At 46.6% G+C, this 17,019-nt stretch overlaps 1 protein-coding gene across 8 annotated transcripts in view; it reads left to right on the top strand.

The window, feature by feature from the left end:
* The window catches only part of LDLRAD4 (low density lipoprotein receptor class A domain containing 4), a 465,509-nt gene that overhangs the window by 397,079 nt on the left and 51,411 nt on the right, over positions 1-17,019 (top strand). Inside the window, exon 1 of one of the 8 annotated variants that reach the window (XM_077270142.1) lies at positions 15,346-15,723. The exons of the other annotated variants lie outside the window; for them this stretch is intronic. Within the exon in view, the coding sequence (XP_077126257.1) occupies positions 15,657-15,723 (67 nt within the window). The 5' untranslated portion in view covers positions 15,346-15,656. Of the gene's footprint in view, positions 1-15,345; positions 15,724-17,019 lie in introns of those variants that run through there. 8 annotated transcript variants of the gene reach the window in all.

The following is a 17,019-nucleotide window of genomic DNA, read 5'->3' as shown; positions in this document are numbered from 1 at the left end:
CACAAATCTGCATTGGGCAAGGTGATGATGCTGGAACTTTTGTTTGGTGCCATTCCCATGAGATTTATAAAGATGACTGCCTGAAGAGAACATGCAAATTTCCACAGCCATTGATGATATGGGGCTGCATGTCAGGTAAAAACACTGGGGAGATGGCTGTCATTACATCTTAAATAAATATTTTGGACACTTTTCTTATCCCATCAATTGAATGATGTTTGGGGATGATGAAATCATTTTTCAAGATAATGCATCCTGTCATAGAGCAAAAACTGTGCAAACATTCCTTGAAAAAAGACACATAAGTTCAATGTCCTGGCCTGCAAATAGTCTGGATCTCAATCCAATTGAAAATCTTTGGTGGAAGTTGAAGAAAATGGTCCATGACAAGGCTGCAACCTGCAAAGCTGATCTGGCAACAGCAATCAGAGAAATTTGGAGCCAGATAGATGAAGAGTACTGTTTGCCACTCATTAACTCCATGCCTCAGAGACTGCAAGCTGTTATAAAAGCCAGAGGTGGTGCAACAAAATACTAATGTGTTGGAGTGTTTTTTTTGTTTGTTTTTCTTTTCATTATTCCCTAACTTTAACAGAATTGAGTGATTCCATAATTTTTCCCTATGCTTGGTTAAAAAAGTAACCATTTTTGACTACCACATTTTTTGTTCTTGATTTCTTTTAGTGTTTTCTTAAAGCCAGAAAGTTGACATTTGAAATGACTTTAGTTTTGTGCCATGTCTGTGATCTGCTTTTTTTTCTACAAAATTAAACAATTGAATGAACATCCTCCAAGGCCGGTGATTACATAATTTTTGCCAGGGGTTGTAGTTTGGCTTTTAATCCTTAATCATGTGGTAAAGATATATATTGACTTTTACAATTGCTAGCCCCCAAAACTGACACTAGAATTCCTGGAAGCGGTTTGCAAATCTAAATTCCCCAGAGGACCATTGCGTGGGCGATAAATCTCCTTAAAGGGGCTATATGGGGCTTATTATTTTTGCACATGGATATAAGAACATACCGGCAGGTAGCTGCTAACTACTGCCTGCTTGCTCTGCCCGTCGTCTCAGCTGGCAAAGAGCGTCACAACAAGCAAGCCTCTGATAACATCATGTCGACAGAGCAGCGTCTTCTCTGCCACTTTGCTCTGTTGATAGGGTGTGACTGGCAATGGCATGCTGATTGACAGCCATCTCCCACTGCCTGGTGACGGCACTGGTGATTAGAGGTGAAATGAAGCTGGGGAATCAGCTGAGTACATCCCTAGGCAGAGCGCTCAGGTAGTTAGTAACTACCTGCCTGTTGGTACTTGGTCCTAAACACAAAAATAAGTCCTGGATAACTTCTTAAAAGCCTGCTTGTCGCGCACTCCACAACGATGGTTCCCCTCAGACCCAATTTCACACTTTCACAATTCTGTAGTTGGTGACTGCAGACTTTTCCAACAAGCCTGGGCAATCTAGTTAAGAAGCAGCTAGATTTATAGATATCTTACCAGTCAGATTCATGGAGAGGGATGATAATTGCTAGGATTGTTTTTCTTTTCTCAGGTCTCACAAATGAGAGATTTGAAGAAATGTGAGAACCATATGAACCCCCTAATATAGTAAAAAAAATAGCTTGCACAAGGTTTGCATTTGTACACTACATTCAGTTTGGGGTTGCAGTTTTTGCACAGTGCATATCTATGCCAATGTATATTGTAGGATATATTTTAAAGGGCAGCACTTGCCAACGATGTCCATGCATCAGTTTTCGAATTGTGCCATGTGATGTGGTTTAGGCTACTTTCACACTAGCGTTAACTGCAATCCGTCAATGCGTCGTTTTGCAGAAAAAACGCATCCTGCAAAAGTGCTTGCAGGATGCGTTTTTTCTCCATTGACTAACATTAGCGACGCATTGCGACGGATTGCCACACGTCGCAACCGTCGTGAGACGGTTGCGCCGTGTTGTGGCGGTCCACCGGGAGCAAAAAACGTTACATGTAACTTTTTTGCTCCCGACGGTCCGCTTTTTCCGACCGCGCATGCGCGGCCGGAACTCCGCCCCCACCTCCCCGCACTTCCCCGCACCTCACAATAGGGCAGCGGATGCGCTGGAAAAATGCATCCGCTGCCCCCGTTGTGTGGCGCATTCACTGCTAGCGTTGGTAACCTCTGCCCGACGTACTGCGACAGGCCGAGCCCGACGCTAGTGTGAAAGTAGCCTTAGTAGTAAAAAATCTAATTGGAATAATAAAAATCTGCATGTAAGTGATATCTGAGCAATTACCGTAAGTCCTTATTACAGCTTATTATTTATTTGGTCTGGGCAGCTTAACCTGACAGCTAGGTCTTAAGAGTTGCTGAGTCTGATATTTTGACAGTGAAAACTTGTAAAGGGTTAAAGACACTGCAATGTGTGATGTGTATAGACAGAACAGCACAGAGTCTGAGCAGCTCGGTGCTAGGCAGTGCATGTGCCATTGTTACTGTCCCTCCCGTAATGTTGGATTATATATGAATCAGAGGCACATTACCATATATACATGTAGCCTTTTCTTAAAATTGCAAAGGTATTCCCATGCAAAAAAGTGTAGCTCTGTACTTAATTATACAAAGTGGCTTCTCAAGTGAAGGCTACATCTGTGGCTTCATAGACTTCCATGTGCCCCATGTTATGGCTCTGTACAACTGCTGTTCTCACCATAGCTGGGACTCACAAAAAGCGAGAGGCTTGTGTTATTGGTAGGGTCATGGAATTTCACGTTGTAACGTAAAGGTCTCTATTCCTCCACTACAAATGCTGGTGCACCACATTGAGCTGCGTCATGCAAGAGAAGTGTTACCATTACCACCAATACTGATGGCCACTGCCAAGAACATCCTATGGGAGGACAGGTTTCCACTCTGTGACTGAAGGCAGATAATTTGAGTAATGGATATAACCTTTGCATAAGGTGATTTAATGTGATTTATAAGAAAGGGGTGATCAATGTGTGTTACCCTCAATATAGGATACAATGGGCAAAGGATTGAATATGCTCACCTGCTTGGGTTGTGACCTGGCACAACTCCGTATTTGTGAGAATGAAGGGTTGCTGCTCCGACTGCTGCCCCACATGCCGGTGAGAAGAAACTGATTTAAACCAAATGGTGAAAAGAGCGGTGAAGACAAGGGTGTATGTTCTCTTCACTGTTTGGTTTCAATTTGTGGTTTCTAACACCTTGCATCTAACCACTATTAGCACCAAAATGTAGATGATGGTTTTAGCCCTATCACAGCTCTACAGCCATAGTGCCTTTGTGAAATGGTGCCCAAAAGAACTAAACGACTTTGCCCATTTGTGACAGGGTCCATACTTCTCAAGTGGGACGGTCTCTGCAAAATGGTAGCGCCCACAATTCCTTAACAGGAACAGGTGTACACTGCAGCTGAAATCTACGCTGGCTCATGGCTGGCACATGTATCTTTTGGAGCACAAGCGTCTCAGAGATGCAACAAACTTAGGAGGCGCCTGATATAAATTTGGAGCATCTTACTCAAGTTTGCTTTAAAGTCTTAAACTCCCCTCTAAGTTCCACTGGAGGTAAGTTGTCTGACATTTAAAAGCAATAGTATGTTAGGGCTGTCCCACACGTCCAGATAATTCCAGTACCGGAATAAATCGGTACCGGAGTTATCCGTGTCCGTGTGCCTGTGAACTCACGTAGGCCATACGTGCGGCACACGTGTGCCGCCCGTATGGCGAGTGGGTACCACACGGAGCGTGTGGTACCCACGCGTGTGGTACCCTGCATCGTGCTGAAGCCGCGATTCATATGTTCCCTGCAGCAGCGTTTGCTGCAGAGAAAATATGAATAATAGTGTTTAAAATAAAGATCTATGTGTCCGCCGCCCCCCCACCCCCTGTGCGCCCCCCCCCCCCCCCCCCCCCGCTGTTCAGAAAATACTCACCCACTCCCTCGTTGGCTGTCGCTCCTTCCTGGTCTGGCCCCATCTTCTCCTGTATGCGGTCACGTGGGGCTGATCATTTACAGTCATGAATATGTGGCTCCACCTCCCATAGGGGCGGAGCCGACTATTCATGATTGTAAATGAGCGGCCCCACGTGACCGCATACAGTAGAAGGTGCGGGGCAGAGAGGAAGGAGTGACAGCCAACGTGGGAGTGGGTGAGTATTTTCTGAACAGCGGGGGGGCACACAGGGGGTGGGAGGGCGGGGGACACACAGATCTTTATTTTAAACACTATTATTCATATTTTCTCTGCAGCAAACGCTGCTGCAGGGAACATATGAATCGCGGCTTCAGCACCAGTGGGGGGGACAGCGCTTACTGTAGCGCTGTCTCCTGCACGCACACGGACCCCAGACGGAGAACGTCCGTGTGCGGTCCGTGTTTTACACGGACCCATTGACTTTAATGGGTCCGTGTAATACGTGCGCTCCCACGAACACTGACATGTCTCCGTGTTTGGCACACGGAGACACGGTCCGCAAAAAATCAATGACATCTGAACAGATGCATTGATTTTTATGGGTCTACGTGTGTCAGTGTCTCCGGTACGTGAGGAAACCTCACGTACCGGAGCCACTGACGTGTGAAACCGGCCTTAGAAAAATGACACCGGTCAACACCTGAAATAAGACACTCATAGGGGGAATTTTCCCATAGGTGGATTATTAGTAGTCAGTTTTGCAAGGGGTATTGCCATTTGTGCAAAACAAAAGCTTTAAATGTTGCCAATATTCTGCCTAACTGGCTCCCATCTGACACATATATTTTACATGCATACCTCCAGGGGCTAACCACTGGCGTTGGGGCTATGGGAAAGGCTGATGGCAGCCAGGCTCCCTTTGTTTCAGAGTAAATTACACATATAGCAGAATGTGAATATGGGATATGGGGTTAGCTATATAATGTATTTTGCCTGTTGTGGCTGGAAGGCCCCTTTAAAAAAAAAAAATAATAAAATAGCAAAAACCCTTAATGACCGCCAATACGTCTTTTACTGACCTGAGATGAGACTAGCCTCCCCAGAGAGGTGACAATCCAGCAGCTGTCGGCTGGACACTATAGCTGACAACTTGCTCCATCAGCCACAGTCAGCTTTGACACCGTCCATATTTGTTTAACCCCTTAGATTTACATATAAATGGTTAGCAGAGTGTGGGGATTCCTATTTAACCCCATCGACACACAGAGATCATGATTGTGTGGTCCTGATGTTTGCCATGGCAATTCATGGACAAGTAGCGGCCTTACGGTCTGCCGGCTATAGCGGTCTGTTCAGAAGTAAGCGACACTTAGGTCGTAAAAATGCGCACTCATTCCTGTTATGCCACTTTACATTAATTCCTGAAAGTCACCAGAAGGGGTTAATAAGCTACCTGACAGAAGTTTTCAATATGTCTGGGGGTTCTGTTTTTAACCCCTTTCTGACATCTGACGTACTATCCCGTCGAGGTGGGGTGGGCCCGTATGACCACCGACGGGATAGTACGTCATCACCGATCAGCGGCGCTCACGGGGGGAGCGCGGCCGATCGCGGCCGGGTGTCAGCTGCATATCGCAGCTGACATCCGGCACTATGTGCCAGGAGCGGTCACGGACCGCCCCCGGCACATTAAGCCCCGGCACACCGCGATCAAACATGATCGCGGTGTACCGGCGGTATAGGGAAGCATCGCGCAGGGAGGGGGCTCCCTGCGGGCTTCCCTGAGACCCCCGGAGCAACGCGATGTGATCGCGTTGCTCCGAGGGTCTCCTACCTCCCTCCTCGCCGCAGGTCCCGGATCCAAGATGGCCGCGGCATCCGGGTCCTGCAGGGAGGGAGGTGGCTTACCGAGTGCCTGCTCAGAGCAGACACTTGGTAAGCCTGCAGCCCTGCACAGCAGATCGCAGATCTGGCAGAGTGCTGTGCACACTGCCAGATCAATGATCTGTGATGTCCCCCCCTGGGACAAAGTAAAAAAGTAAAAAAAAATTCCCCACATGTGTGTAAAAAAAAAATAAAAAAAATATCCTAAATAAAGAAAAAAAAAACAATATTATTCCCATAAATACATTTCTTTAGCTAAATAAAATTAAAAAAACAATAAAAGTACACATATTTAGTATCGCCGCGTCCGTAACGACCCAACCTATAAAACTGCCCCACTAGTTAACCCCTTCAGTAAACACCGTAAGAAAAAGAGTCAAAAAACAACGCTTTACTATCATACCGCCGAACAAAAAGTGGAATAACACGCGATCAAAAAGACTGATATAAATAACCATGGTACCGCTGAAAACGTCATCTTGTCCCGCAAAAAACGAGCCGCCATACAGCATCATCAGCAAAAAAATAAAAAAGTTATAGTCCTGAGAATAAAGCGATACCAAAATAATTATTTTTTCTATAAAATAGTTTTTATCGTATAAAAGCGCCAAAACATTAAAAAAATGATATAAATGAGATATCGCTGTAATTGTACTGACCCGACGAATAAAACTGCTTTATCAATTTTACCAAACGCGGAACGGTATAAACGCCTCCCCCAAAAGAAATTCATGAATAGCTGGTTTTTGATCACTCTGCCTCACAAAAATCGGAATAAAAAGCGATCAAAAAATGTCACGTGTCCGAAAATGTTACCAATAAAAACGTCAACTCGTCCCGCAAAAAACAAGATCTCACATGACTCTGTGGACTCAAATATGGAAAAATTACAGCTCTCAAAATGTGGTAACGCAAAAAATATTTTTTGCAATGAAAAGCGTCTTTCAGTGTGTGACAGCTGCCAATCATAAAAATCCGCTAAATAACCCGCTATAAAAGTAAATCAAACCCCCCTTCATCACCCCCTTAGTTAGGGAAAAATAAAAAAATGTATTTATTTCCATTTTCCCATTAGGGTTAGGGTTAGGGCTAGAGTTAGGGCTAGGGTTAGGGCTAGGGTTAGGGCTAGGGTTGGGGCTAGGGTTAGGGCTAGGGTTAGGGCTAGGGTTGGGGCTAGGGTTGGGGCTAGGGTTGGGGCTAGGGTTGGGGCTAGGGTTGGGGCTAGGGTTGGGGCTAGGGTTAGGGCTAGGGTTAGGGCTAGGGTTAGGGTTAGGGCTAGGGTTAGGGCTAGTGTTACGGCTAGTGTTAGGGCTAGTGATAGGGCTAGGGTTATTGCTAGGGTTAGGGCTAGGGTTGTGGCTAGGGTTGGGTCTACAGTTAATGTTGGGGCTAAAGATAGGGTTAGGGTTTGGATTACATTTACGGTTGGGAATAGGGTTGGGTGTGTCTGGGTTAGAGGAGTGGTTAGGGTTACTGTTGGGATTAGGGTAAGGGGTGTGTTTGGATTAGGGTTTGTTATAATTGGGGGGTTTCCACTGTTTAGGCACATCAGGGGCTCTCCAAACGGGACATGGCATCCGATCTGAATTCCAGCCAATTCTGCGTTGAAAAAGGAAAACAGTGCTCCTTCCCTTCAGAGCTCTCCCGTGTGCCCAAACAGGGGTTTACCCCAAAATGTGGGGTATCAGCGTACTCAGGACAAATTGGACATCATTTTTTGGGGTCCAATTTATCCTGCTACCCTTGGGAAAATACAAAACTGGGGGCCAAAAAATAAGTTTTGTGGGAAAAAAAGGATTTTTTATTTTCACGGCTCTGCGTTGTAAACTGTAGTGAAACACTTGGGGGTTCAAAGTTCTCACAACACATCTAGATAAGTTCCTTGGGGGGTCTAGTTTCCGATATGGGGTCACTTGTGGGGGGTTTGTACTGTTTGGGTACATCAGGGGCTCTGCAAATGCAACGTGACGCCTGCAGACCAATCCATTTAAGTCTGCATTCCAAATGGCGCTCCTTCCCTTCCGAGCTCTGTCATGCGCCCAAACAGTGGTTCCCCCCCACATATGGGGTATCAGCGTACTCAGGACAAATTGAACAACAACTTTTGGGGTCCAATTTATCCTGATACCCTTGTGAAAATACAAAACTGGGGGCTAAAAAATCATTTTTGTGAAAAAAAAAAAAAGAATTTTTATTTTCACGGCTCTGCGTTATAAACTGTAGTAAAACACTTGGGGGTTCAAAGCTATCAAAACACATCTAGATAAGTTCCTTAGGGGGTCTACTTTCCAAAATGGTGTCACTTGTGGGGTTTTTTAATGTTTAGGCACATCCAGGGGCTCTCCAAACGCAACATGGCATCCCATCTTAATTCCAGTCAATTTTGCATTGAAAAGTAAAATAGCGCTCCTTCCCTTCCGAGCTCTGCTATGCGCCCAAACAGTGGTTTACCCCCACATATGGGGTATCGTCGCACTCAGGACAAATTGCACAACAACTTTTGTGGTCTAATTTCTTCTCTTACCCTTGGGGAAATAAAAAAATGGGGGCGAAAAGATCATTTTTGTGAAAAAATATGATTTTTTATTTTTACGGCTCTGCATTATAAACTTCTGTGAAGCACTTGTTGGGTCAAAGTGCTCACCACACATCTAGATAAGATCCTTAGGGGGTCTACTTTCCAAAATGGTGTCACTTGTGGGGGGTTTCAATGTTTAGGCACATCAGGGGCTCTCCAAATGCAACATGGCGTCCCATCTCAATTCCAGTCAATTTTGCATTGAAAAGTCAAATGGCGCTCCTTCCCTTCCGAGCTCTGCCCTGCGCCCAAACAATGGTTTACACCCACATATGGGGTATCAGTGTACTCAGGACAAATTGCACAACAATTTTTGGGGTCCAATTTCTTCTCTTACCCTTGGGAAAATAAAAAATTGGGGGCGAAAAGATCATTTTTGTGAAAAAATGATTTTTTATTTTTACGGCTCTGCATTATAAACTTCTGTGAAGCACTTGTTGGGTCAAAGTGCTCACCACACATCTAGATAAGATCCTTAGGGGGTCTACTTTCTAAAATGGTGTCACTTGTGGGGGGTTTCAATGTTTAGGCACATCAGGGGCTCTCCAAATGCAACATGGCGTCCCATCTCAATTCCAGTCAATTTTGCATTGAAAAGTCAAATGGTGCTCCTTTCCTTCCGAGCTCTGCCATGCGCCCAAACAGTGGTTTACCCCCACATTTGGGGTATCAGCGTACTCAGGACAAATTGTACAATAAATTTTGGGGTCTATTTTCTCCTGTTACCCTTGGTAAAATAAAACAAATTGGAGCTGAAATAAATTTTGTGTGAAAAAAAGTTAAATGTTTTTTTTTATTTAAATATTCCAAAAATTCCTGTGAAACACCTGAAGGGTTAATAAACTTCTTGAAAGTGGTTTTGAGTACCTTGAGGGGTGCAGTTTTTAGAATGGTGTCACACTTGGGTATTTTCTATCATATAGACCCCTCAAAATGACTTCAAATGAGATGTGGTCCCTAAAAAAAAATGGTGTTGTAAAAATGAGAAATTGCTGGTCAACTTTTAACCCTTATAACTCCGTCACAAAAAAAAATTTTGGTTCCAAAATTGTGCTGATGTAAAGTAGACATGTGGGAAATGTTACTTATTAAGTATTTTGCGTGACATATGTCTGTGATTTAAGGGCATAAAAATTCAAAGTTGGAAAATTGCGAAATTTTCAAAATTTTCGCCGAATATTCGTTTCTTTCACAAATAAATGCAAGTTATATCGAAGAAATTTTACCACTATCATGAAGTACAATATGTCACGAGAAAACAATGTCAGAATCGCCAAGATCCGTTGAAGCGTTCCAGAGTTATAACCTCATAAAGGGACAGTGGTCAGAATTGTAAAAATTGGCCCGGTCATTAACGTGCAAACCACCCTTGGGGGTGAAGGGGTTAAAATGGTATAACTTTTTTGGGGGTTTTCCAATATATAGGACCCCCAGTCATTTCAAACCTGGATAGGTCCCTAAAAAAAAAAAAAAAAGAAGAAAGAAATTAATACATTTCCCTTTAAAATTTGTCAAATTTGGGATTTTTTTTTTACAAACACAAAGCATATTGACTTAAATTTACCATTATCATAAATTATAATGGGCCACGAAAATAGTCTCAAAATCACTGGGATTTGTTGAAGAATTCCAGTTATTACTACATAAAGTGACACTGGTCAGATTTAAAGAATTTGGCCCGGTCTCTAAGGGGTTAAGAATCTGTAGGTCTCGAAACAGTAGAAAAAGCTTATGTCATGCATTCATTTGTAGATTAGGTATTTGCTAGTAAATTCACCTTTGCGGTGTTTTTCACTTGCTCTGTGTGATGTTTGCCGTAATCACTTGAATTTTCACTATACAGCACTGTGTATATGTACGAAGTGAACGGTTGGGAGCTCCACATCTATCGGTTCCATCCATGGTGCGTACTAATAAGGTTCTTCTCATGTGTGGCAAAAGCAGTTTGTGGTGTAAATCCATGTGGTCCAGGACTTGAGGAGCAGAGAATCTATTGGGAACTGCAACTTTTTCAATCTTATTTGTGGAGGCCCTAAATGAATATTCCTTTTCCCAAGTACGTACAGCAGTCTTACAGCCTACATTGGCTGACACATGCGGATTCTAGTACTTTTCACATACACTACTGTATATGCACAAACGTATTGAGACTTCTAGACATTAGACATACAGGGGCTATTGACATTCCCATTCTAAATTCATGAGCATTAATATGGCGTTGGTCCTTAATTTGCAGATATAACCGCTTTCACTCTTCTGGGAAGGTTTTCTACAAGTTTTGTACAGGAATGTCTGTGGGAGTTTTTGCTCATTCATGAATTTGTGAGGTCAGACCCTGATGTTGGAGAATGGCTCAATCTCCATTCTAGTTCTTCGCAAAGAGCACTGACCTCACACATCCAACAGCTTTGTGGCCAGTCAAGTTTTTCAACATCTATCTCTCTCTCAACCTTGACTTTTCACCCCAGTGCACAAAACAAAGTCAATAGTCATGCAAGAATCAAAATAGGGCCTTCCCAAACAGTTCCCACGAAGATGTAAACAAACAGTTGTCTAAAATGTCCTGGTATACGGAAGCATTAGGATTTACCGAAACTGGAAGGAGTTTAAGCCCACCCCTGTAAACCCCATTGCAATATCACTCCTCCACCAAACATTACAGTTGCCACAGTATATACCGTAGTGTTCTCCTGACATTCGGTAAACTCAGACTTGTTAATATTGCCAGACAAAATAGTGACTCGTCACTCCATAGGACATGTTTCAACTGCTGCAGAGTCCAGTGGTGCCAACTTTACACCACTCCATCCGACACTTTCTGCTGTGCTTGGTGATGTAAGGTTTGCATGTGCTGCTGCTGATGTTAAACCCAGGAGAGGTTTGGGTTCTGCAGTGTATGGAGTCAGCAAAGCGTTGGTGACTTTATACACTATGCACCTCGGCACTTGGTGACCCCCACCCTTCTTCCCCAGCTCTGTAACTTTGCATGGCCTCTACTTTGTGGGTAAGTTGCTTTTGGTTCCTAAATGCTACTTTTCAATAATACTCCGCACAGGTGATGGTGGAATATTTAATTTGGGAATAAATGTGATGACCTGAGTTACAACTGTAGCTCCTATTACACACGGAGGTCAGTGAGCTATTTAGAATGACCATTCGTTCACATGCAGACTGCATGGAGAGGCTATTTTACACAACAGGGAAAAGGGACTGAATGAAAAACCAGAATTACCGTATGTGGTTTGTGTCCCAATATCCATGTAGTGAAGAGTATACATCCCTGGAAGTGAACAGCTGCTTCAGGTGACATCTGCTGGAGACAGGAAGAATAGCTGTAGATTCTGAAGGCCACATGTAGGCATGGTGCTAGTTGAACCACTGAGAATGTCACCCATGTTGTCCGGCATATGTGGGTCCGTTTTACTAGTTCGACTTAGTGATACTATTTGCCATACCCCTCTCGTTAGAGAGATCACCTAATCGGTGTGATAAAATGTACTGGACACAATCTTGTAGGTGTTAATGGGGCCCCTTACTTCTTGGACCCCTGTGCGGCTGCACCAATGATATGTCCACCCCTGGTGCCGAGTGGGTCAGAACTTGATCAGCTGTCATTGTTACAGGGGGAGCTGCAGTGCATTTGTCCCAGAGGCGACTACTTGAGCCCCCAGTTGTGGAGAAATGCATGTCCTGAGAAGAAATAAGCCGATTCTCGCATGTTTCTTTTATCTAAAAGTCCATGTGTAACCCATGCAGATTTTATGACCATCTATTTATGGCCGAGAAATAAGTGAATGTGAATTTCCTAATTGGCATCATTGCACACAACAGAGCTGTGTGCTGGAAGCTGTGGCTCGTGGACCTGTACTATTTATATAGAATCTAAACCACTACATCTCCATTTACATTTAGAGAGATTGTCCCACTTCAGAAAACTTTGGGGTACAAGCTTTGGTTGTTATATTAAGACAGTGTGTGTATATGTGTAATTGATTTAAGTGTGTGTTTCAGTTCTTCAAGCAAATTTAAAGATTAAAGAAAGATAACACAAGTAAGCACAAAATGCAGTTTATAATTGAAGGTCTTTATTAAAAAAAAAAAATCCAAAGCATCAGGGCCCTGTGTGAATGTGATTTGCCCCTTAAACCTAATAACTGGTTGAACTACCCTTAGCAGCAATAACTGCAATGAAACATTTGCAATAACTAGCAATTAGTCTTTTAAAACACACTGAAGGAATTTTGGCCCTCTTATCTTTGCACAATTGTTGTAATTCAGCCACATTGGAGGGTTTTTGAGCATGAACAGCCTTGAGGTCATGCCATGGCATCTCAATCTTATGAAAAGTCTTAATTTTGTGTTTCGTAAGCCATCTTGAGTGGCCTACTCAAAGGTGGACTTGTGGGGTTATGCAGCAGGACAATGATCCAAAACACACCAAGTGCTCTTCAGCTTGAGGTCACCAACAGATGGCCGGATGTTCTCCTTCAGGATTTCTTGGTAGACAGCAGAATTCATGGTTCCGTTTACAACTGCAAGTCTTCCAGGACCTGAATCTGCAACCCAGCTCCAGACCATCACACCACATTATGTTATGACATTCCTTTTCTGAAATGTTGATACTTCTATGCCAGATGTAATGGGACATATACCTTCCAAAAACTTTAACTTTTATCTAATCAGTCCAGAGTATTCTCCCAAAAGTCCCTGGGAACATCGAGATGTTTTCTGGCAAAACTGAGACAAGCCTTTGTTCTTACTGCTCAGGAGTGGTTTTGGTCTTGAAACTGTCGTGCAGGCCATTTTTGCCCAGTCTCTTTCTATGGTGAAGTTATGAACACTGAGGCAAGTGAGGCCTGCAGTTCTTTTGATTGCTGCTGTGGGGTCTTTTGTGACCTCTTGGATGTGTCGTTGCCTTGCTCTCGGGGCAATTTTAGTCAGTCATCCATTGCTGGGAAGGTTCACCACTTTTCTATGTCCTCACCATTTGTAGATAATGGCTCACTGTGGTTCTCTGGAGTCCAAAAGCTTTAGAAATGGCTTCATAACCTTTCCCAACTGATAGATCTCAATTATTTTCTCATTTCTACTAGAATTTTTTGGATAGCGGCAGGTCTAACTTTTAGGCCATGTTCACACGATCCTTTTTTTGATCCTTTTTTTCAGGTCCTGATTTGGAAAACCCGCAGTGCAAAACTGCACTGCTGATTTTCCTGCAGTTTCTTCTGCAGATTCCTCTGCGGGTTTTCAACAGCACTTTCCTATTGGTGCCTGTTGAAAACAGGAGCTGAATCCGCAGAAAGAAGTGACATGGTACTTCTTTTTTTCTGCAGGCAAATCCTCGCGGATTTGCCTGAGAAAAAAAGGATAGTGGGCACAGCGGTTTTTGTTTTCCATAGAGTAACATTGGACTGTACCCTGCATGGAAAAAGGACCTGAAAAAAAAAAAAAAAAGGATCAAAAAAAGGATCGTGTGAACATAGCCTTAAACCTCGTTTGGTCTACTTCACATTGCCAGCCAGGTTCTATTTAAGTGATTTCATGATTGAGAACAGGTGTGGCAGTGGTCAGGCCTGGGCATGGCTTGAGAATCTGAACTCTGCTTCCCAAAGATGTGATAAACCAGTTAATTTGTTTAAAGGGGGTGGGGGGGGTCAATCACTTTCTCACACTGGGCCCTGTAGGTTTGGATTTCTTTTTCCCTTAATCATCGTTTTATAAACTGTATTTTGTTTACTTGTTATCTTTGTCTAATATTTAAACATGTTTGGTGATCAGAAACATTTAAGTGTGACAAACATACAAAAGAATAGGTAATAAGGAAGGGGGCAAACGCTTTCATACAACTGTATGTATTTATATATTTTAGTGTGTGTATAATATTGCTTGGCCTCTGTGTCCAGTACCAGCGCTCCCTGCTGCTGCCCAGGAAGCTTGTCTGCAGTGCTGATGTCACATCGACAGCACTGCAGCCAATCGGATAACTCAGTGCCTCTGCCCATGTAAACGGCACAAGTCACTCAGTAACTGATCTATGATTGTCCGCAGCACTAAAGATCATATTAAACTTGCTGCAGCAAAACAGAGCCCGGGACAGCGTTGAAATGCCAGCGCTGGACAACACTGAAGCTTATACCCAAAAGATTTCAGAAACATGAACTTTCCCTTCTAGCCATATGGGAGTACAGAGGCGCAGTGCTCCTTCTATGGAGGCCTAGTACCAAAAAGGTGCCCCAATATGGCCGCAAGCAGAGGACGGCCCTGGTGGTGTATGTTTATACATGTATGCATAGCTACAGCTCGCTGGATACCCTCCAGGACACGTTATAGATGAGCTCTGCCATCCACAGGATAGGCCATCAATGCTTGAGCAATGGCCGCCTGACTCCATGGCCCCCAAAAATCAGTGGTATGAAGGGGTACAATGATTCTTCCTGGGGTTGCTTGTAACCCTGTCCCATTCAAGACCCAAAGATGAACTCGTGTTACATGGGTCCCAGATGAGCTGTCCTCCGGAGGGGTGCACAGATTCTGTACAGGGGTTAGGTGGTCCCACAGCCCCGCTCTCATGCTGCCTGTGCATGTCACACTGGTCCCAGGGACCCCCACATAGGCGAAGGTCACGATTGTAGGTGTTCTTATCCCCCCAAAAAAATTCCTGGCTCAGAAGGGTTAAGTCGAAGGAAGAAAAACCTCAGTCACAGCTGTGTAGTATTAACAGGTCCCGGGACCTCCGGAGCTGCCGTCACCCACAGCATTCCTTTGAGTGCGGGGCAGGGCTGCTGGCCAGGGACATGGGTGACGGTAATGGCGAGCGCCCGGTCTCCAGCCTTTGCCTGCACCTGAGGTAACTTTCCGTTCGGGGGAAGGTGCACAGCTGGACTGTCCGCACGGAGCATGTGTAGGATGTGCGTGCATGGCGGCCGGCGGGCGGGAGGGGGCGGCACTGAGCACCAGTCTCTTCCAAAGTAAGGAGGAAAGTGCTGAGGAATGACGCACAGTCCTGCGCCCGGGAGCACAAATACGGAACTAGAGGCCCGGGCAGTGCACACCAAGCGGGCAGCTCGCTACACCCCAGCACGGCGGCGACTGCACCTACTAGCTGCTCAACAGCTCTGCGTTCTCCGCCGGAGGATATGAAGCTGCCGCCCCTCTTGTCTGCTTCCTGCCACCATTGCTAGTTACAGCCTGCTGCTGCCACCCGAGGTCTGCTCCTACAGGCGGAGGGCAGCAGTGGGGGATGCGGTGCCCTGTGCCCGCTCCTGAGTATGTCCAGGGATCACCGCAACTCCACACTGCAAGACGCTGCGTTCAAAGACCTCATCCTGGTGAAAGGTACAGTGCCCGCTGGTGGTGTGCTGCCCCCCCTATAGTGCCCGCTGGTGGTGGGCTGCCCCCCCTATAGTGCCCGCTGGTGGTGGGCTGCCCCCCCTATAGTGCCCGCTGGTGGTGGGCTGCCCCCCCTATAGTGCCCGCTGGTGGTGGGCTGCCCCCCCTATAGTGCCCGGTGGTGGTGGGCTGCCCCCCCTATAGTGCCCGGTGGTGGTGGGCTGCCCCCCCTATAGTGCCCGGTGGTGGTGTGCTGCCCCCCCTATAGTGCCCGGTAGTGGTGTGCTGCCCCCCCTATAGTGCCCGGTGGTGGTGTGCTGCCCCCCCTATAGTGCCCGGTGGTGGTGGGCTGCCCCCCCTATAGTGCCCGGTGGTGGTGTGCTGCCCCCCCTATAGTGCCCGGTAGTGGTGTGCTGCCCCCCCTATAGTGCCCGGTGGTGGTGTGCTGCCCCCCCTATAGTGCCCGGTGGTGGTGGGCTGCCCCCCCTATAGTGCCCGGTGGTGGTGGGCTGCCCCCCCTATAGTGCCCGGTGGTGGTGGGCTGCCCCCCCTATAGTGCCCGGTGGTGGTGGGCTGCCCCCCCTATAGTGCCCGGTGGTGGTGGGCTGCCCCCCTATAGTGCCCGGTGGTGGTGGGCTGCCCCCCCTATAGTGCCCGGTGGTGGTGGGCTGCCCCCCCTATAGTGCCCGGTGGTGGTGGGCTGCCCCCCCTATAGTGCCCGGTGGTGGTGGGCTGCCCCCCCTATAGTGCCCGGTGGTGGTGGGCTGCCCCCCCTATAGTGCCCGGTGGTGGTGGGCTGCCCCCCCTATAGTGCCCGGTGGTGGTGGGCTGCCCCCCCTATAGTGCCCGGTGGTGGTGGGCTGCCCCCCCTATAGTGCCCGGTGGTGGTGGGCTGCCCCCCCCCCCTGTAGTGCCTGGTGGTGGTGTGCCCACCCCCCTGTAGTGCCTGGTGGTGGTGTGCTGCCCCCCCCTTTAGTGTCTGGTGGTGGTGTGCTGCCCCCCCTGTAGTGCCTGGTGGTGGTGTGCTGCCCCCCCTGTAGTGCCTGGTGGTGGTGTCCGGCCCCCCCCTTTAGTGTCTGGTGGTGTGCTGCCCCCCCTGTAGTGCCTGGTGGTGGTGTGCTGCCCCCCCTGTAGTGCCTGGTGGTGGTGTGCTGCCCCCCTGTATTGCCCGGTGGTGGTGTGCTGCCCCCCTGTAGTGTCTGGTGGTGGTGTGCTGCCCCCCCTGTAGTGTCTGGTGGTGGTGTGCTGCCCCCCCTGTAGTGCCTGGTGGTGGTGTGCTGCCCCCCTGTAGTGCCTGGTGGT

The sequence above is a fragment of the Ranitomeya variabilis genome, chromosome 6, assembly GCF_051348905.1.
Source record: "Ranitomeya variabilis isolate aRanVar5 chromosome 6, aRanVar5.hap1, whole genome shotgun sequence".
Lineage (NCBI taxonomy): Eukaryota > Metazoa > Chordata > Amphibia > Anura > Dendrobatidae > Ranitomeya > Ranitomeya variabilis.
This window is presented reverse-complemented; position numbering and strand designations above follow the sequence as displayed.